This window comes from Symphalangus syndactylus, chromosome 18, assembly GCF_028878055.3.
Source record: "Symphalangus syndactylus isolate Jambi chromosome 18, NHGRI_mSymSyn1-v2.1_pri, whole genome shotgun sequence".
Classification (NCBI taxonomy): Eukaryota; Metazoa; Chordata; class Mammalia; order Primates; family Hylobatidae; genus Symphalangus; species Symphalangus syndactylus.
Genome location: NC_072440.2, coordinates 57,927,580 through 57,948,700, shown reverse-complemented (window position 1 = coordinate 57,948,700; position 21,121 = coordinate 57,927,580). Strand labels below are relative to the sequence as shown.

Below are 21,121 nucleotides of genomic sequence, written 5' to 3'. Positions count from 1 at the left end.
CCTCAGGAATGTGGTGACACATGGAGACCCCCGGAACCAGGGTGCCCAAGGGCTATGCAGAGCTGCCTTGGCTTGTCCCTGCCCCTGGGGCTGCTTCCTGCCCTGCTGAGGTCCTTCTAAGCCTGGAGTCCGCTTCCTTTAACCACTCATCTCAGCGTTTCAGCTGAGGGTTCAAGCCTTCACCAGCCCAGATCTCTCGCCCCTACAGCACCGGCTTCCTTCCGGCAAATCCTAGGATCAGGGAGAATGGAGGGCTCTCAAATGGAGGGGATCTGCCCCAGCCTCTCTCTAGGGGGCTCCAATCCCAGCTGATGCCCACAGGGGTGACCTGGGTAGGTGCTTTCTCTTGGAGCCTCAGTTTCCCCCTCTGTAAAATGCAGAACCTGATAATCCCTATTCCAAGGGGAAGACCTTGTGAAGAAAGTACTGTGCTGGTGTCCCCAATCCCCAGGGAAGCCCCTGGACCACAGCTGCTGGGTGTGGGGCCCGTGTCTGGGCCTGAGCCCCTCAGTCCAGGAACAGGAATGAACAATAGCTGTTAGCGCTGTGCTAAGGGCTTTGAGTGAAGCTTCCCCCGCTGGAGGAAATTCTGCTGTCCCTATTTGCAGACGGACAAAATGAGGTCCAGAGAGGGTCAGGGCCTTGTCCAAGGTCACCAGTGTAGGAAGCAGCAGAGCCAGGGCTGGAACTTCGCCCCCACTGTGGGGCTCTGGCTCTCATCATACCACCCCCGCCCACCCGGTCCTTTCTTTCTTCTCCTTTTCATCACAGCTCTTGGCCCCGGGCCCACTTGGCTGCCTCCTGCAATTAGCCCCTATCACTGTTCCGGATCGCAGCCCTGGGCCCTACAGAGACAAAGTCCCCTGGGCCCCTCGTGGCAGGGGGTGGAGTGTGGGTGTAGGTGGGGGGCCCTTGTGGGGGTGGCCGGTGCCAGGCTGAGCTGGTCTGGCCTGTTTCTCCCCTCCTGGAGGCCTCTGGGGGCCTGAAGGTGCTGAGTGGGCAGAAGTGTTGGGCCCAGGAGGGAAATGCCGCCTCTTCCCAGCCCCTGCCCTCACCCACCCCACTGCCCAGCCTCATCCAGCTCTTGGGCAGCTTATCAATGACCACACCCCAGGGAAGGAAGCCCCCAGGGGCTGCAGGGATGGAGCACATGGGGATGGGTCCCTTCATGTGTGGAAACCTCGGGTCCCAGCTCCTCTGCCAGGAGCTGCTGCCTGTTCTCCATCATTCAGTCATTCAACAAACCTCGCTGAGCGTCCTCAGGCTGAGCCCTACACAAACTTGGTCCCAGCTCATGCCCTCCTCCAGCACCTGTGTGAGTGAGTAAAGCCCAGGGCTACTGTGAGTGGCTAATGGGTGATGCCCAACCCCTGTCGGGGCCTGAGGGCTGAGACCCAAAGGATGAATAAGAGTTGGCTGGAGCAAGAGGGAGGGGCTTTCCAGGCAGAGGGATCTTCATATGCTAAGATCAGAGGTGGGAGAAGGGGCTGCATGAGTGTGCAGGAGAGGCGAGCAGAATAAAAAGTGAAGGGCAGCGCTTGCAGGGCTATAGGGAGTCATGGTGGGCTGCAGACTCCATAGTGGGTGGTGGCAACATTAGGTCTGCACTTTAGAAAGAGCCTCTTGCTATCCCTGGAAGGTGGATAGAGGTGCAGGAGGGTGGCAGGGCCAGGCTGGGACCCTGTGGAGGAGCTCGGGCTGATGCTAGGAGTCCTGGGGCTGGGGTCCTCAAGGTGGGGGATGGGGTAATTATTAGTGATCCCCAGGTGGAGGGGGCAAGGGACTAAACTTGAACTCCACCTGGCATGAGTGTCCTCTCCTGTCCAAAAGGTCTGGCTAGCCGGCCACCAGCTCCATGTCTCCTAAGGAGAGGATTCAAGCACAGTCCAGATTGTGGCAACCAGGCAGGGACCCACATGGCAAATTTTTTTTTTTGAGACGGAGTTTTGCTCCTGTTGCCCAGGCGGGAGTGCAATGGCACGATCTTGGCTCACCGCAACCTCTGCCTCCTGGGTTCAAGCGATTCTCCTGCCTGGTATTACAGGCATGCCCCACCATGCCCGGCTAATTTTGTATTTTTAGTAGAGACGGGGTTTCTCCATGTTGGTCAGGCTGGTCTCGAACTCCTGACCTCAGGTGATCCGCCCACCTCAGCCTCCCAAAGTGTTGGGATTACAGGCATGAGCCACTGCGCCCGGCCAAGAATTTTTTTTGAGAGACAAGGTGTCACTATTGCCCAGGCTGTAGTGCAGTGGCATGATTATAGCTCATTGTAGCCTCAAACTCCTGAGCTGAAGCGATCCTCTCACCTCAACCTCCCAAGTAGCTGTGACTACAGGCACGCACCAATAGTGGAGATTTTAATTAAGGAAGAAGAAGGAAAAACACTGTTTTTTTTTTCTCTAGCTTCCCCCTGATAAAAAGAAGGACAGCTCTGGCCATTGTGGACCATCACAGGCCCACCTCTCCCGGCCTAGTCTGGGGGCTGGGCATGTGAGGGCTGTTGTCCACATGTGTGTGTATGAGGGCAGATGGCTCTGTGCATGCCTATATAGATATGTGTGAGAAGATGGTCAACAGTGCCCTGCTGGGCCTGCCTTCACCTGTTTGTGTACATGTGAGAAGTGTGTGTGTGTGTACACATGTGCCTGCGTGTGCATGGGTGTACATGAATGAGAGCACTGTGGGGCCCTGTGTGGACATGTCCAGAGATCACAACTTCAGCCTATCTGCGTCCATGCAAGAGGGCATGCGTGTGTGTGTGCGTGTGCAGGTGTGTCAGTGTGTGTGCAAGTGTGGACGCATTTGCGGGGAGAAGGTTTGACTGTGACTGTGTGCCCCTCTGGGCCTGCTTTGGTCTGTCTATGTCCATGTGACAGAGCCGATGAGTGTGTGTATGTGAATGTGTGAGGGCACAGAGCCCTGTTTCTGCAGGTATGGACTTGTGTGCAGGGAGGACGGTCATTTCTGTGATTAAGTGTCCTGCTGGATTTGCCTTAGCCTGTCTGTGTGCATTTGTGTGCATGTATGTAGCGGTGTGTTTATGTGGATCTGTGTGTGCACATGGAGGCCCGTGTGTCCATGCATTGTGTGTACATATGCCTGTGTGTGTGTGCACGTGCTCACTGCAATGCATATTTGCCCTGTGTGCCTGTGTGTGCATGTGTGTGTGTCTATGTGTTTGTGTGGATCTGTGTGCATGTGCATGAGCACGTGTGTCCATGCATTGTGTGTACATATGCCTATGTGTGTCTGTGTGCACGTGCTCACTGCCATGCATATTTGCCCGTGTGTGCATGTGTGTGCGTGCATTTGCGTGTGCAGGCACTGTGTGTTTGCATCTGCTCATTGGCATAGTGTATCATTCTGTGTCCAGGGGCCCTTTCCTGTCTCGAGAGCTTCCGACTGTCCTCTGCCCAGATTGTCCTCTTCCTCCCTCCCTCCTTCACTCACGAAGCCCCTGGGCCAGCCTGGTGAGTGTCACATAGGCTTCAAGGAGCCTCTGAACCCCCTTGACCTGTACACCAAGTTTTATGAATATTTCTGGAGATGAGCCACGATTCACAGCAATTTTCTAATGGGGCTTATGCCCCTACTCTCCATATTCAACCCTAACAGGTTCAAAACCACACCTCTGGGTTTTTTTTTGTTTTGAGACAGAGTTTCGCTCTGCCGCCCAGGCTGGAGTGCAGTGGCACAATCTGGGCTCACTGCAACCTCTGCCTCTCAGGTTCGAACGATTCTCCTGCTTCAGCCTCCTAAGTAGCTGGGATTACAGGCGCACACCACCACCCCCAGCTAATTTTTGTATTTTTAGTAGAGATGAGGTTTTGCCATGTTGCCCAGGCTGGTCTTGAACTCCTGATCTTCAAGTGATCCACCTGCCTTGGCCTGCCAAAGTGCTGGGATTACAGGCGTAAGCCACTGCATCTGACCTTTTTTTTTATTAAAAAAAAATTTTTTATAGAGATGGGGTTCTCACCATGTTGCCCCGGCTGGTCTTGAACTCTTGGCCTCAAGTGATCCTCCTTGCCTCAGCCTCCAAAAGAGCTGAAATCTTCACCTACTCATTAGGAGAAACACTTCTAGCCTAGGATTGAAAGTGCAAGCTCTGGAGCCAGAGGGACTTGAGTTCCAACCCTGACTGTGCCACCTATCATGGGTGCCTGGGACACGTCCTGGACCCCAGAATCTCAGTCTTCCCATCTGTAAAGTGGCTTTTTTTTTTTTTGATATGGAGTCTCACTCTGTTGCCCAGGCTGGAATGCAATGGTGCGATCTCAGCTCACTGCCACCTCTGCCTCCCAGATTCAAGCAATTCTCCTGCTTCAGCCTCCTGAGTAGCTGGGATTACAGGCTCCCACCATCACACTCAGCTAATTTTTTGTATTTTTAGTAGAGACAGGGTTTCACCATGTTGCCCAGGCCGGTCTCGAACTCCTGAGCTCAGGTGATCCACCCATCTCGGCCTGCCAGAGTGGTGGGATTACAGGCGTGAGCTACCGTGCCCGGACTGAAGTGGCTTTTTAATAGAGTGTGAGAATTTAACTGAGCGAACACATGGAAGGCTCTGGGCACAGCTCCTGGTGTGCAGCAAGCATGATAAACATAGCTACTGTTCGTGTAGTAGACAGAGCAGATGGAAAGTCCTCCTTGCTCCCAGAGGTGGCAGTTTGAGAAAAGAGTGTCATTTTTTTCTTACTTTATATGCACATATCTGTACATGTGCACGCACGTGTAAATAGTTGACATTCTGTCTCTCTCTTAATGTAATAGAAATGCAATCACTGTATATCCATTAGTCTTTGTCTGCTTTTTTTCTCCCTGTAACTAGGTGTGATAGCTGGGTCTCAGGTCAGCACGCGGAGACCTCGGGCTTTGTCACAGCATCTGGTTTCCTGTGTCTGGTGGCTCCATAGCTGTTTAGGCTGTTCCCAGTCTTGTGCCATTTCTGATGGTGCTGTGGCAGGCACCTGTCACCTCTGCATAGGATGGCTGGCCGAGGGCTCAGTTGAGCTTCTCCTGCTTCATGGGCCAAACTGAACCATCCCTTCTCCCAGCCTTCCCACCTCCAGGACTGTACCTAGGTTGTTTCCTCTTCCAGCACTGATTCCGGTGTGGCACAGAAAGATGGAGGGAATTCCACAGGGCCCTAAATTGAGTTAGTTGCCTCGTCCTGGTCCAGGAGTTTCTCCTTCTGGTGGTCTGGGGTGGGGGCAGGGCTGCAGCGAGTGGGGGCCGCACTGTGGTCGGCATGGGAGTCTCTGTGACGGCCGGGACATTCCAGGTGCTCAGCAGCCCTCAGCCCTGCACAGGGTCACAGGCCCTGTGCTTTTTGCAGGGGCTGGGGAAGGAGGGATGGTTTCAGGTGACCCTTCTCAGCCTGGGTCCCCCACCCCTCCCAGACTTTCTTCCTGCCCTCAAGCCTGGGGTCAGCAGGTTCCCAGGCCGGGGCGTTCACAGAGCCACAGACCGTGGCTCAAGGAGACGAGGAGAAGACGGGAGCTGAGGCTCTGGGATGGAGTCAGAGGCTGGGCTAGGCCATCCACATTGCTGTGTTCAAATCTGGCTCCTCCATGCACCAGCTGACATGAGCAATTGTCTTCACCTCCCCAAGCCTCAGTTTCCCCTCTGTAAAAACAGGGTGGGGGTACCTTCCTCACTCACCATTAGAGGATAGTGTAAATACCCTTAGCATACAATAAGTGCTCAATACGTGCAGTGCACTCTGATTATTAGTTGGTGTTTGGAGAAGTCAGTCCTCTGGGCTTGGGGCATTTATTACACATCCCAGCCATCCCACAGAGGGGACATGGGTATGAGTGAGACAGGGCCTCTCCTCTTGCATGCTGGCGGAGGGGACAGGCACAAATTGACAGCTTAATTCAGTGTGACAGGTGTGCAGATGCTGCGGGAGCCAGGGCAGGGCACCATCAGAACTGCTTGGGTCAGGGTGGAGATGGGAAAGGATGGAGGGAATAGGCCACGTCACATCCGGGCTTTGAAGGTAGGAGGTGCCATGGGGAGAAGCGGAGGAAGGGCACTCCAGGCAGAGGGCCCAGCACCAGCAAAGGCCTGGGGCAGGTGTGGGTACAGGAGATCCTGAGGGTTGGGGAGTTGGGTAGGCAAGGCAAGGATATAGGCAGGTTTCCATTCTGTGACACTCCCTCTAGGGAGGGACCGAGGGGCAGATGGAGAGGCCACTCACTGCAGTTGTCCAGGCAAGAGCCAGGCACTGATGATGGCCTGGATGGGTCAAAGTTGGAGAGGAGAGAAGTTGGGGAGGGAGAGTTCAGGGGAAGATGGCCCGCTTCCATCTTTCCCCTGCTGTTCATTCCTCAAGACCTACCGAGAGCTTTCTGCACAGCCCCACCCCCAGGGCCGTGGCATTCACCCCTCAGCCACGGAAACTCCCACCAGCCATTTGGGCCCAAATGACTTTGCAAGCTCAGGGGTTCTCGCTGCCTGGGGATTCAGGGCTCTTGAAGAGAACACGGACGTCCTCACTCATCCTCCCGGAGTCCCCGGCAGGGGACCCCGCATGGTACCTGAGTTTCCTCTCTTTGGGTCTGTTTCAGGAACTGGTGCTCCTATGTGGTGACCCGCACCATCTCATGCCATGTGCAGAATGGCACCTACCTTCAGCGAGTGCTGCAGAACTGCCCCTGGCCCATGAGCTGTCCGGGGAGCAGGTAAATGAGGTGGAGAAGGAGCTGATGGCATTCCAGGTGGAGGCACAGTTTGGGCAAAGGCCTGGTTGTGAGACTGCATGGGGAGTGTGGGGGGAAGACTGGACCCCTGGGTGGGCGGAGCAAAGGCAGCATCAGCCGACACCATTCTCAGCCTATCCGCTGTGCTGTTGAAGCACCTGGAGGGCTTCCTGAGGGAGGGATACACCATTTGCCTGCATTCCTTTACTCAGTGAGTATTCACTGCTGGGCTCAGGCCAGCCCAGTCTGCAGGGTCTTCCTGTCCAGCTGGTATCCAATCTCCAATCCCTGTGGCAAGGTCGGGGGGCGGGACAGAAGGGCTGAATCCCAAAATACAGGAGGAGAGAGCCTCCAAAGGGACCTGGAGGCAGCAGAGGATCCTGGAAGCTCTGGGTTTGTCCCCATGGGTGTCCAGGGCAGTGGGAGAGGTCATGGAGGACCCTGTCTCAGCTGGGCCACCTGGGGACTCTTTCAGCTACAGAACTGTGGTGAGACCCACATACAAGGTGATGTACAAGATAGTGACCGCCCGTGAGTGGAGGTGCTGCCCTGGGCACTCGGGAGCGAGCTGCGAGGAAGGTAGGACTGCCTGGCTGGCTCCCGGAGCCCCGCGACAGCAGGCCAGGTGCCTCCCTGCAGGTGCATGGAGCCGTGAACTGTTAGACAGTCATGCACAGTACCGTGCCTGCTGGGGCCAGCTGCACAGAGCCTGGCTCAGACACAGTCAGTGCTTGTTGTCCCCCCTGCCCCCTACGGTGACCGCTTGCCTCTTGGGAGACTCTCAGGACCCCCAGAAGAATATTATACATGCTGCATAGCTCACATTTTAAGTCATGCCATCCTAAGTCTTTCCTCCACACTCGGGGAAAACCCATCCAGACATTTCTGTATGACACGATAACAGACATTACAGGGAAGCAAAGAACCATTTTAGTCAGTTCATGGGTCAGAGAGGTAAGAATGGTTTTACCTATCCTGCAGATGAGGAAACCGAGGCTCAGGAAGGGGAGGGGCACACACCTCTGTCTGTCTGCCAGGCTGTACTCCCCGCCCCCCATCCCTGGGCTCCAGGGATGGGAGGGCTCGGCTGGGCCCTTGTGTGCGGAGCATGTCCCCAGGCTCAGGGACTTCTCTCACCCCACCTGGCTTCACTGTGTGTACCTCTGGGTGGCTCAGGGCTGAGCACCCTGCAGGGGCACAGAGGAGGCAGCCTGGGCCTCCCAGGAGCCTGGCCACACTCTCCCCTGCAGAACCCTCTCCTCTCCTCCAGGCACCTGCCCCTCTGCTGAGCAGCCCAGGCCCCTCCCATCCTCACTGCCTGGCTGAACCCGTGAGCAGCAGATTTTTGGACACCAAGAGCTGTGTTTCCAAGCATGGTGCTAAAGAGGATGGGCTGGCCCAGAACCATCCTGAGAACCAGGCTCAGAGACAGCTCAAGGGACAGAAGAATTCAGGGCCGCCAAAGCAGCACATGAACGTGAACATCAGTCTCAGGACATACCCCAATTCCAGAAACACAAATGTGCGAAAATGTAGCCTCTGACTCAAAGGAACATGGTGCTTCCAGAAGCCACGGCTCACAGGTGTTTCTTGGGAGATTTGCACACTTCACCTCCCGGGGACCCTCAACAGCCCAGTTCACAGATAGGGTGACTGAGGCCCAGTGAGGTGGAGTGGAGTGCCCAGAGGCACACAGCCATGGGGATGGGGTTCAGAACTCACCACGCAGTGGGGAGGGGTCTGGCAGGTTCTGACATGGGGTAGAGGAGTACCCAGTGAGGCCGGGGAGAAACTGGGTGACTAGAGGGAGAGCCGAGACGCCCCATGCCAAACACCCCTGCAGAGAGGCAGCCACAAGGGCCGGTGTGGGAGGCTGGAGCGGGTGGACAGACGTTTGAAGGCGAGCCAGGAACAGCACCCTCTTGTCGCTGGTGGGAGGGAGAGGGGAAGGCAGGTGGGGCCGAGGGGCAGGAGAGCCAGCCAGGAGCGGGGGCTGCCAAGGAGACCACAGAGGAGCTGTGGAGGGGAGGGCCAAATCCCCAGGGCATGGGGGCTGCCTGGGCCCAGGCAGGGCCTCCCCAGACAAAGGCCTTTCTGTCCCTGGCTCCCCTCCCAAGGGCAGACCTTCCTGGTCTCTGGGGCCTTCAGGGAGCGGGTGAGGGAGAGGACAGGTGGGGACGGCACCCATGCCCTTGAATCTAGCTGCTGGAGGCCGTGAGTCCAGGAGCCAGGCCAAGGGCTGGGGGCTCTGCTGATGCTAAAGCAGGGGCATGAGCCAGGCAATGGAGCCAGGCCAGTTCCCTCTGTGAGGCCTTCAGGTCCCAGCGTGGGTATGGGATATCTGAGGCTTCCTGGGCCAGGCCAGCTCTGCCGCACACCAGCTGCATGGCCTTGGGCCGGGGACTTCCCGTGCTTGTGCAAGTCATTGTGCAAGGGCCCTGGGCTTGGGGGTGCTGCACTCCAGGTGGCATTCTTCTCCTGCCCACTCGGAGGGAAAGGCACCGTCACTAAAAGGCACCAAGCTGCTGTGTGTGCCTGCAGCAGCCCGGGCTCCTCCACATTCAGCCTTAGTGTCCTCACCTGGGAAATGGGCAGGATGATAAGAGTCTGCCTCCCCGGGTATTGCTAGGATGAAGTGTTGGAGCCTGTGGAGGAAAGGGAGGTGAGTGAGTGGATGCATCCACTATTCCAGAAAACTCTGTGGGGGTCCTAGGAATGGGGAGCAGAGAGGCATAGGGACATTGCCAGGGGACCCTGGTCTCTTTCCTTCCTCCCACAGGTGGGTTCAGGCTGGGCTCCCAAGCTGCTTCTCCTGCTGGTGCCCACTTTTGTCACTTGCCCAGTGCTGTCTCTTGACCCTCGAGCCCTAGAGCTGCATCACCAAGGCCAACAGGTCCCAGGGCAGCCTGGGGTGGGCCAAAGGAGGAGAGGGAACACCTGCCATTCTGGAATCCAGCCCTAAATCAGCTGCACTCTGCTGTGTGACTTGGGGCAAGTCACTTCTCCTCTCTGAACCTTGGCTTTATCTGGAAGTCACCCAGCATGAAGAAGTAGCACTCATGCTTGGCTCATGGTAGATGCTCCGCAAATGTCTTCCTCTCCCATCCTGCTCCCCCACCACCTACCCCACGCTGGGGATTCCATGGCGACCTGGCAGACACAGCCCTGCCTCCCGCCTCTGAGACCCCACTTCACAATCAGCTGCTCAAGAAACGGACCTTGAGTCTCTGTGAGGCTGGTGGGCTCTAGTAAAGGACTTCACGGCGCTGGGCCCTGGTTTTCTGCAGAATGGGGATGTTCACTTTGTGACAAATGAGGATTGTCTCATTTGATGTCCATGGCAACCTGTGGAGAAGGGGCTAGAATGGGCTCCATTTTACAGATGGAGAAACTGAGGCTCAGAGAGGTAATGGGACTGGCCCGAGTTCACTCAGCAGGTGAGAGCCAGGATTGGGACCTGCGTGAGCAAGCTTCTGTGCCCACAGGCCTCAGGAGGTGGGGCTGGCCAAGGGGTCACCTGGCCGCCTCTCATCAGAAACAATAGGGCTTATCAGAAACAATGGGTGAGGAAGAACCAAGGCCAGAATGCACCAAGTGGGCCAGGGAGGGGTGGGCGCAATGCCAGGGCCATGTCAGGAGGGTGGGACGAGCCCCACAGTCACCTTTTCTGGGCCTGGGCCTGGGCCTGACCCCCTGAATGCCTGGGCCAGACCCCCTGAGTGCCTGGGCCAGTGGGCTCTGCTGACAGTGGGGCTGCTGCAGTAAACCCCTTGTCACTCTGCCTCTTGAGACTTCCTGCAGACAGATCAGCCCCACTGTCCAGATGGTGAAAGTGAAGCTCAGAGAGGGTGTGGGTCTCACATAAGGTCACACAGCAAGCAAGTATTGTTGCCAGGTTTCTCCCCAGGGTGCCGACCTGAGTTCTGTGGCATCCTCCTGCAATAATCAGGACAAGGGGAAGGAAAGCTGCCACCGTCCTCCATGCTGGGCGCTACAAGGCATACCCCCTGCAGGAGCCATCAAGTAATGGTACAGAAGGCCCAGATGCAGAAACTGAGGCTCAGAGAGGGGAATGCCTTGTCCAGGAGAGCAGCCTGTGAGCTGAGGAGCAGGGCTCAAACCCAGTCAGTCTGACTGCAGTCAGGGGTCTTTCCCCTGCAGCAGTGCTGGCTGAGGATGTCCCCGGGAGCGTGTTCGGACAGCTGGGATGCTGTGAGGCTGGCGGAAGCCAGTCTCAGCCCCAGCTCCTCCTAGATAGAAAGATAGAGAGGCAGGGGCTCCCTCCCCTCCCCTCCCCATGGGCCCCCTGGAGCTGGGCTGCCTCTGCTTCCCGCTCATAGGTCCCATTGTCCCCAGCATACGTATTCCTTCCCCATCCATGGTTCCTCACAGCCCTTGTCTTCCAAGAAGAGGAACCAGAGAGAGGACATTTGCCCGAGGTCGACTGCAAAACAGCCTAAGAACGGGCCACACAGTGGCTCACACCTGTAACCCGAGCACTTTGGGAGGCCAAGGCAGGAGGATTGCTTGAGGCCAGAAGTTCAAGACTAGCCTGGGCAACATAGCAAGACCCTATCTCAAAAAAAAAGTTAAAAATTAGCTGGGCATGGTGGTGCACACCTGTAGTCCTGGCTACTCGGGAGGCTGAGGCAGGAGGATTGCTTGAGCCCAGGAGTTCAAGTCTGCAGTGAGCTGTGATCCTGCCACTGCACTCCAGCTTAGGTGACAGAGCAAGATCCTGTCTCTAAAAATAAAATTTTAAAATAGCCTATAAACAGACTGAGGTTCTAGCCCAGGCCCTTCCTGGGCTCCTTGGTCTCTTCTACCATCCAGGGCTGGGCACTCTCCACACACATCTCTTTCATCCTAACCAGGCTCCAGGTATGGTGCTAAGTCTGAGCTTTACTTTGCAGATTCAGAATCCAAGGGCTAAACATTGCAAATCCACCTACATCCACCACCCAGCTACCCCCACTCCTGGGAGTCCCAGCAACCCCCACCTCCTGCCAGCCCATCCTGCACGCCCAGCAAACAATGGCTGCCTCCGCCACACTCTCAGCCCCTGCCTGCATCCCCTGCCTGCATCCCCTGAACCTCACCCTCCCTCTGTTTGGAACCCCTGCCCACACCAGCTTTGTCTCCCATACACGGCCTTGGCAGTGGCCGGCAAGTCGCTGCTCTGCCTGCAACCCACTGGGTGCTCCCACCTGGCTAGGTTGACCCCCATCCTGCCACCATTACTCCCACATCCCCAGTGCCTGGCACGGGCCACGTATAAAGTGAATGCACAGGAATTGAATAGGAACTTTGCCTACCCTGAAGAGGAGGCCAGGCCAGACATAGACTAAGCCTTCCCGGAGGCTCCTGATTGGGCTGGAGGGTTCTTGGAGCTCCCAGCCCCAGCTCTGACCCTAACCCCTGGCTCTGGCCACTGGAAGCAAATATTTACATTTGCAAAGTAAATTCCTTGCAGGAGACTAGGACTGGGGCTGGGAAGGCTGCCTCCCTATGGCCTGTGGTTACTAAACCGAGCAGAGCAGATCTGGGGGGTCAGTTGTGAACGAGGAAGCCCTTCCTTTGGCTCCTCTCCAGGGAGAGAAAGTCATGAAGGTGGATCCCAGGGACACCTCTAGCTTTTCACACCCCTAATCCCCAACTTTTCACATCCCTAATCCCCAATTTAGGGCAAGATTGGAATCCCAGCTCCCCTCGTCCCACTGCAAGGACAGAGTGGAAGCCTCTCCTCTCTGGACCTCAGTGTTCTGTGTCATGAGGTGTCGTGAGGGTCCTGAGAAGGGGCACAAATCTTAGCTCAGGCCTGGCACTGGGCAGAGGGAAGAAGAGCTGCTTATGGGGCCCAGGGCTAGAAACTACAGACAGCGCTGGCCTTGTGGAGGTCAAGACGTGGAGGTCAAGACAGGGAGTGATGAGCTTCGAGGGGGCTTTGACACTGGTAGGTGTACTGGCCTGTTTGGGAAGGCTTCCTGGAGGAGGTGACATGGGTGCAGCAGCTGTAGAGATTAGGGGAGGGCATGGGGTGGGAACGTGCGTGCGTGCGTGCATGCGTGCGTGTGTGTGTGTGTGTGTGTGTGTGTGTAGGGCACGTGAGGACCTCCCAGATGGTGGGAAGTGGCCCACAGTCAGGCTCCCAGAGTGGAGCTGGGGTTTGTGGTCCTGGGACCAGCCTTCAGGGCCTCCCTGGGAGGACAAGGTTGAGGCTAGGGAGGAACCCTTCAGAAGGGACCACCAGACTGAGAAGAGGAGGGTCTCAGCTCACTGGGGCCTGTTTCAGGGCCTTTGACCAAACACCAGTGGGAGGGATATGACATTTGTTTTGTTTTGTTTTGTTTTGTTTTTTTGAGACGGAGTCTCACTCTGTCTCCCAGGCTGGAGTGCAGTGGCAAGATCTCAGCTCACTGCAAGCTCCGCCTCCTGGGTTCACGCCATTCTCCTGCCTCAGCCTCCCAAGTAGCTGGGACTACAGGCGTCTACCACCACACCCAGCTAATTTTTTGTATTTTTAGTAGAGACAGCGTTTCACTGTGTTAGCCAGGATGGTCTCGATCTCCTGACCTCGTGATCTGCTCGCCTCGGCCTCCCAAAGTGCTGGGATTACAGGCGTAAGCCACCGCGCCCGGCCGGGATATAACATTTTTGTCCAACAGCAGATCTCCCCACAACCTGTGGCTTCTTCCTTACTGGAATTTTGTGTGCTACAGGGTCGTTTTACAACCTGCTACATCCCTTAAAATGTTTCTGTCCATTTCTCAGAATTTTGGGGGAGTTTTTGGATAACTTTTTCTGAATCTTTTTTTTTTTTTTTTTTTTTTTTTTGAGACGGAGTCTTTCTCTGTCCCCCAGGCTGGAGTGCGGTGGCGCGATCTCGGCTCACCACAACCTCCACCTCCTGGGTTCACGCCATTCTCCTGCCTCAGCCTCCCGAGTAGCTGGGACCACAGGCGCCCACCAACACGCCCGGCTAATTTTTTTGTATTTTTTAGTAGAGACGGGGTTTCACCGTGTTAGCCAGGATGGTCTCGATCTCCCGACCTCGTGATCCACCCGCCTCGGCCTCCCAAAGTGCTGGGATTACAGGCTTGAGCCACCGCGCCCGGCCAAATTTTTGTGAATCTTGTATCCAAAGCCAACATTTTCTGGTCTTTTGAACAGTTATTTCTTTAAACTCTTTTCTTTTTTTAATTTAAATTTGCAATTACTTTGAACATTTGATGTCTGTGCTGCTGGTCAGACCGTGTTTTTATTTGTTTTTCTAATTCTTTCTGGCCCCTGGAGAAACATCGAAAACAAACTGGTTGAAAAAGAATTTCCAGCCACAAGTTTACAGATTAATAACTCAGGGACACTCTAGTGTGACATTAAAACATTTATGCTGATTTTATTACTTTTTTAGATAGGGTCTCACTGTTTCAGTGCAGTGGCACAATCACAGCTCACTGCAACCTCGACCTTCCAAGTTCAAGCTATCCTCCCGTATCAGTCTCCCAAGTAGCTGGGACTACAGGCATGCACCACCACACCCAGCTAATTTTTAAATTTTTTGTAGAGACAAAGTTTTGCCATGTTACCCAGGCTGGTCTGAAACTCCTGGGCTCAAGCAATCTGCCCACTTTAGCCTCCCAAAGTGCTGGGATTACAGGTGTGAGCCACTGCTCCTGGCCCATTTATGCTGCCTTTTTTTTGTTTGTTTTTTTTAGAGGAGTCTCACTTTATCGCCCAGGCTGTAGTGCAGTGGTGCAATTTCAGCTCACTGCAACCTCCACTCCCAGGTTCAAGCGATTCTCCTGCCTCAGCCTCCCAAGTAGCTGGGATTACATGCACGCACCACCACCCCCAGCTAATTTTTGTATTTTTAGTAGAGACAGTGTTTTGCCATGTTGGCCAGGCTGGTCTCGAACTCCTGACCTCAGCTGATCCACCCGCCTCGGCTTCCCAAAGTGGGATTACAGGCGTGAGCCACTGTGCCCGGCCTGTGTTGACTTTTAAGACAGTTGTGTCTGCCTTATATTTGGTTTGCTTGCTCAAAATTTATTTTCAGTTGGTGATTCATGTATTCATCAACAAAAGTTTTGTACATGGCCAGGCGCGGTGGCTCATGCCTGTAATCCCAGCACTTTGGGAGGCCAAGGCGGGTGGATCACGAGGTCGGGAGATGGAGACCATCCTGGCTAATATGGTGAAACCCCACCTCTACTAAAAACATCAAAAATTAGCTGGGTGTGGTGGCGTGCTCCTGTTGTCCCAACTACTCAGGAGGCTCAGGCAGGAGAATCGCTTGAACCCAGGAGGCGGAGGTTGCAGTGAGCCGAGATTGCACTACTGCATTCCAGCCTGGGTGACAGAGCGAGACTCCGTCTCAAAAAAAAAAAAAAAAAAAAAAAAAAAAAAGTTTTATACATGAGGCCCATGAGGTCCTACTGGGTGCTGGGCGCTTTTGTAGGCCGAGCACAAGACAGACAAGGTCCCTGCCCTAGTGGGGCTGATGTTCCAGCCAGGAGGCCAGATGACAGGCAGTGGCCTGGGAAACTGTAGCAGTTAATAACACGCTAGAAGGTAGATAATGCAATAGAAAAAAAAAAAAAAAGAAAACAACAGCAGAGTAGAGGGGAGGGCAGAAGCAGGTGGGGGGAGCAGCCGAAGCTTCATCACAGAGGAAACTCAAACATCCCCAGGTTGCGAGAGATGGCCGCTTCTTTTAGTCAACTTCCCGAAAAGAGTACTAAAATGACATCACATCTCCACCTGGAAGCAGAAAGAATGCAGAGGGCTTGGTGAGGCCATTCTTCTCAGGCACCAGCACTCCTTCTGAACACTGAGCCTCCCTGCCAGGTGCCCTTCACCTCCACCAACCAAAAAAAGAAATCTGGCCCTGGAATCAGGCCGACCTGGGTTCAAATCCAGGCTTGGGACCGTCCCGTGGACAACCGATGGCGAGTTGCCTCTCTTCTCTGCCTCATTTCCTCCTAGCGGGGAAGTGGAGCTGAGTGTCATTCACTCATCCACCTTTATCTGAGCATGGGCGACAGAGAAGAGGTAGCACAGAGCTGCCCTGTGCCTCGGTTTTCACACCTGGAAAGGGGAGGTAAATTGGAGGTGATACTAGCACCCACTCACAGTTAAGACTACGTATGTGAAGTGCTTAGAAGGTGCCAGGCCCAGGGTAAATGCTAAACAAGAGTTGTCTGTTCTGATTATCACCTTCCTTGTAGGATTGAGCCAGGCTATACAAGGTCCTTCACATGAGCATGGTTCACAGTGATGTCTCCCCTCCCCAGGGAGTCCCCAGTGCCGGCCTCAGTCCTGGGCTGGCAACCCACCTTCCTCCATCCTGGGTGAGATTAGCCCCCTGTGCCTGGGCAAGTCACAGGCCCTTGAGGAGGATATGCTGGGGATGCAGGCTCAGCATGAGTGAAGGCCCCACAATGGGAACCAGAGCAGGGCCTGGCAGCCTCTGCTGGGGGCTGGCCAGAGGGACCCGTCTGGTTTGAGTTCCCGGCGCCTCTCGCTCCCTGCATCAACCCACAGCCCCGCTCCGAGCTGCCAGGCCTGCGCCTTATTTGGGTCTTGTCTCCCCCCAGACAACATTTCGTGGCCTTAAAAGGAAGGCCTGGGGGGCTGAGGGGGGCAATTGCCAGTGCTGGCTCCACAGCCTCTCCAGCTGTGCCCCCGCCCCTGGTTTGGCCAGTCCATCCCTCCAGCTGTGGAGAAAACCAGTCCCCCAAAGCCAGACCAGCCAGGGTGGCTGGGGAGGGTGAGGGGGGTCCTCCTCGGATAGGGGTGGCAGCAGGGGTTGGCCCTGGAACTGGCTCCCCTTGCCCTCCCAGGCAGCCAGCCTCCCTCTGGTTTTCATTTAAAACCAGGGCTGGATCCACTTCAGTCTCCTCTTACCAAGGCAGGCAGCAACAGTGTGGATGGCGACAGTCACGGCAGCCATTTATTGGGCACCTACTGTGTGTGCTAGTCCCTGTGTGTGCACAGTGGGCCCTTTGCATTCATGGCCGACCTCAGGACTCACCCCAGCCTGGGAGGTTTAGAGGCCTTAGAATCCCATTTTACAGATGGGAAAATAAGTCCAGAGAGGACAAGTCACGCAGGACAGTAAGTGTCAGGGCTCGGACCCAGGCTTGTCTGAGCTCTAAACTCTTAGCCCAGGAGGCTGGCTGGGGTCATTGGGGAAGTCCTCAGCCTCATCTATGGCCCCTGCCCCATTGCCAGCCCCTCTTCCCAGCCCTATCAGGTGGCCAGCCTTGCTCTAGCTCAGCCCAGTTCATGCTGTTTGACCCAGATACATTGCCTCTCCTTCTCTGGGCCTCTGTGTCCTGCGCTGAGGGGAGTAGGGATCCCTGCTGGGGCTACAGTGGTGGGCAGAGGGGCCTGAGGAGGCAAGGATCACACGCCAGCAGGGCTCTCACCCTCCATCCCTTAGTTACAGGTTCCTCTGGCTCCTTGGAGCCCAAATGGTCGGGCAGTACCATGCGGCGGATGGCACTTCGGCCCACAGCCTTCTCAGGTGGGTCCTGGGATAGCTTCTTGGGGTCCCCCTGGACTGAGGGAGCCCTGGAGGGGGCTCAGGGCAGTTTGGTAACTGTCTTAAAAGCCAGCAGGTCTGGCAGTGGAGGGTCAAGGACAGTAACCATCTCCCCACCCCACGCTCCCCAGGCTACAAAAGTTGCTTCAAGGGGCACAGAAAGGACCCCAGAGGGGCGTCTGACCTGGGCCCAGACACCCCGAGACCCATGACCCCTGGACTCTTGCAGACGCCTGTTCAATCCCCCCCCACCCCCGTTTCCTCTTTTTATTTAATCAGCACTTTTCTGAGCGTCAGCAGTGTGCGAGGCCCCGTGCCAGGCGCTTCCCATCAGCAGCTCGTTTAGACCTCACAGCTATCCACTGCCCTCCCATTGTCCCCTTTTTAAAGAGGAGGAAGCTGAAGGTCTCTGACCTCCCTGCCCTGCCCCGCCCCAGGCCCCACAGCCAGGAGTGGGGGCAGCACCAGGACTAGACCCCAGATGTTGTGCTAGTTAGGCACTCACCCCTCCCTGCTCTGAGCCGTGTCCTCAGGTGTGAACAGGGGTGACACTCCCGTGAGGAGGGGAGAGACTGCTGGCACAGCACTTGGCTGGGCCAGCAGCTGGGAGGCTCCGTAAATGTCCATAGCTGCTGTGAATGACTCACGTCATTCTCGTGAGTCTCAGCCAGGAGGCCGGGGGGCGCCAGATAGTGGGTCGGGGAGGCTCAAAGGATGGGACCTTTGAGGCCAGCCCAGTCCAGACTGTGCTGGGTGGGTCCCCAAAGCCGGCAAGCCCTGGCCCCAGCCCTGCCCAGGCAGGAAGCAACAGGATCTTTCCAGAGAGGACAAGTCACACAGGACAGTAAGTGTCAAGGCTCAGACCCAGGCTGGTCTGAGCTCTAAACTCTTAGCCCATGAGGCTGGCTGGGGTTGTTGGAGAAGTCCTCAGCTTCATCCATGGCCCCCGCCCCATTGCCATTTCTTGGCTTCTGGGAAAGGGCTCATTTTGGACACAGAGGCTGCCAGGGGTCGGGTCCCTGGTCCTGCTGCTGAAGAAGCGGGCCACTCTGGAGGCTCCAATGCCAAAAGGAACCCATAGGGTGAGGTACCCCTGGACCCGCTGTGATCCTATAGCCCCTCCCCAGCCTAAGGCTCCCTTGTGGGTTGGGGTCATCAGGTATCTGACCCTTTCCTCCATCCCACCCCCCAGAGACAAGGGTTCTGAGGGGAAGCCTAGGACCATTGGCCCTGGCCCCAGCTTCCTCCCTCCCCGCAGGTTGTCTCAACTGCAGCAAAGTGTCAGAGCTGACAGAGCGGCTGAAGGTGCTGGAGGCCAAGGTGGGTGAGCAGCTCCCTCCTGGGTGGTTGTCCCCTGCCCCAGGCCAGTCCGGGCAACCACCATCCCACCCTCCCCACCTCCTTCCCCTCACCCCATGCTCGCACCCTCTGTGAACCCACAGGGCAGCTCTGAGCCGACTCGGCGAGCAGCATCCCCTGTCAGGCATGTCATGGTCTCCTCCAGTGTCCCTCCCTCGGAAGCCTGCTCACAGGTCGTGCCTCAGTTTTCCCATCTGTAAAGCGGAGGGGATACTAGCAGCCACTCAGTGAAGACTGTATATGTGAAGTACAAGTCACAGCCAGCCTGGCCTGTTCTTCCTCCAGGAGGCCTGTGAGCTCCCTCCCATGGGGCTCCATCACCATCCCAGCCAGATCAGCATAGACACTGCCCAGAGATCCTGGTAGGATCTCCTGCCTGCCCCTGCCCCATCCCCTTTCTCTATCCCCCCAACCCCCATCCATAATACTGTCTTCCTGGTTTCAAAAACAAAACATCTATCACGCATCTCAAATTATTTCAAGATAAAATGTTGTGTATTTTTTGTTTTGTTTTGTTTTGTTTTGTCTGAAACAGGGTCTTCCTCTGTTGCCCAGGCTGGAGTGCAGTGGCAAGATCTCAGCTCACTGCAACCTATGCCTCCTGGGCTCAAGCGATCCTCCCACCTCAGCCTCCTGAGTAGCTGGGACCATAGGTGAACAATACCACATCCAGCTAATTTTTAAATTTTTGGTAGAGATGGGGTTTCTCCATGTTGCCCAGGCTGGTCTTGAGCTTCTAAGCTCAAGCGATTCACTGTCTTGTTCTCCCAAAGTGCTGGGATTACAGGCGTGAGCCACTGCACTGCCGTAAAACTTTTTTTTTTTTTTTTTTTTTTTTTAAATTAAAAAGTACAGCTTGGCGCAGCGGCTCACACCTGTAATCTCCATACTTTGGGAGGCCGAGGCAGGTGGATTACTTGAGGCCAAGAATTCAAGACCATTCTGGCAAAAATGGCATAACCCTGTCTCTTTTAAAAATACAAAAATTAGCCTGGCATGGTGGCACACGCCCATAATCCCAGCTACAAAGGAGGCTGAGGCATGAGGATCGCTTGAACCTGGGAGGTGGAGGTTGTAGTGAGCCAAGATTGCGCCACTGTATTCCAGCGTGGGCAACAGAGTGAGACTCTGTCTCAAAAAAAAAAAAAAAAATTAGGCCAGGCACAGTGGCTCATGCCTGTAATCTCAGCATTTGGGAGGCCGAGCCAGGTGGAACACAAGGTCAGGAGTTCAAGACCAGCCTGGCTAAGATGGTGAAACCTCGTCTTTATTAAAAATACAAAAAATTAGCTGGGGTCAAGTGCAGTGGCTCACACCTGTAATCATAGCACTTTGGGAGGTCAAGGAGGGTGGATCACCTGAGGTCAAGAGTTCGAGGCTGGGCATGGTGGCTCATGCTTGTAATCCCAGCACTTTGGGAGGCCGAAGCAGGCGGATCACGAGGTCAGGAGATCGAGACCACGGTGAAACCCCGTCTCTACTAAAAATACAAAAAAATTAGCCAGGCGTGGTGGCGGGCGCTTGTAGTCCCAGCTACTCGGAGAGGCTGAGGCAGGAGAATGGCGTAAACCCGGGAGGCGGAGCTTGCAGTGAGCCAAGATTGCGCCACTGCACTCCAGCCTGGGCGACAGAGCCAGACTCCAACTCAAAAAAAAAAAAAAAGAGTTCGAGACCAGCCTGACCAACTTGGAGAAACCCCATCTCTACTAAAAATATAAAAATTAGCTGGGCATGCTGGCGCATGCCTGTAATCCCAGCTACTCGGGAGGCTGAGGCAGGAGAATCGCTTGAACCCGGGAGGCAGAGGTTGCAGTGAGCCGAGATCGTGCCATTGCACTCCATGCTGGGCAACAAGAACGAAACTCCATCTCAAAAAAAAAATGAGCCAGGTGTGGTGGCGCATGCCTGTAATCCCAGCTACTCGGGAGGCTGAGGCAGAGAATTGCTTGAACCCAGGAGGCAGAGGTTGCAGTGAGCCGAGATCGCACCACTGCACTCCACCCTGGGTGACAGAGCGAGACTCCGTCTCAAGAAAAAAAAAAAAGGTTGGGCGCGGTGGCTCACGCCTGTAATCCCAGCACTTTGGGAGGCCGAGGCGGGCGGATCACGAGGTCAGGAGATCGAGACCATCCTGGTTAACACAGTGAAACACCGTCTCTACTAAAAATACAAAAAATTAGCCGTTTGCAGTGGCAGGCGCCTGTAGTCCCAGCTACTCGGGAGGCTGAGGCAGGAGAATGGCGTGAACCTGGGAGGAGGAGCTTGCAGTGAGCCGAGATCGCACCACTGCGCTCCGGCCTGGGCGAAAGAGCGAGACTCCGTCTCAAAAAAAAAAAGAAAGAAAGAAAAAAAGAAAAAAGTAATTAATTAATTAATTTAAATTAAAAAGTACATTCTAAATTTAGAAACAGGAAAAATTCAGAAATGTGAAAAAACAGCCAGCAAACCATTCACAGCAGTTGCCCATGCCCCCAAAGAATACAACTGTCGACATTTAAGCATCCTT

The 21,121-nt window shown here is 55.3% G+C and overlaps 1 protein-coding gene across 8 annotated transcripts in view; it reads left to right on the top strand.

Moving 5' to 3' along the window:
• Positions 1-21,121, top strand: part of EMID1 (EMI domain containing 1) — a 55,273-nt gene that overhangs the window by 2,436 nt on the left and 31,716 nt on the right. For 6 of the 8 annotated variants that reach the window (XR_008652723.2, XM_055254396.2, XM_055254397.2 and 3 more), the window contains exons 2-5: positions 6,579-6,692; positions 7,186-7,289; positions 17,155-17,238; positions 18,515-18,576. Coding sequence is in view for 7 of the 8 variants with exons in the window: in XM_055254396.2 (XP_055110371.2) it covers positions 6,579-6,692; positions 7,186-7,289; positions 17,155-17,238; positions 18,515-18,576 (364 nt within the window). In the remaining variant the exon portion in view is untranslated. The remainder of the gene's footprint in view (positions 1-6,578; positions 6,693-7,185; positions 7,290-17,154; positions 17,239-18,514; positions 18,577-21,121) is intronic. The other 2 variants (XM_055254398.2, XM_055254400.2) reach the window with 2 other exon arrangements.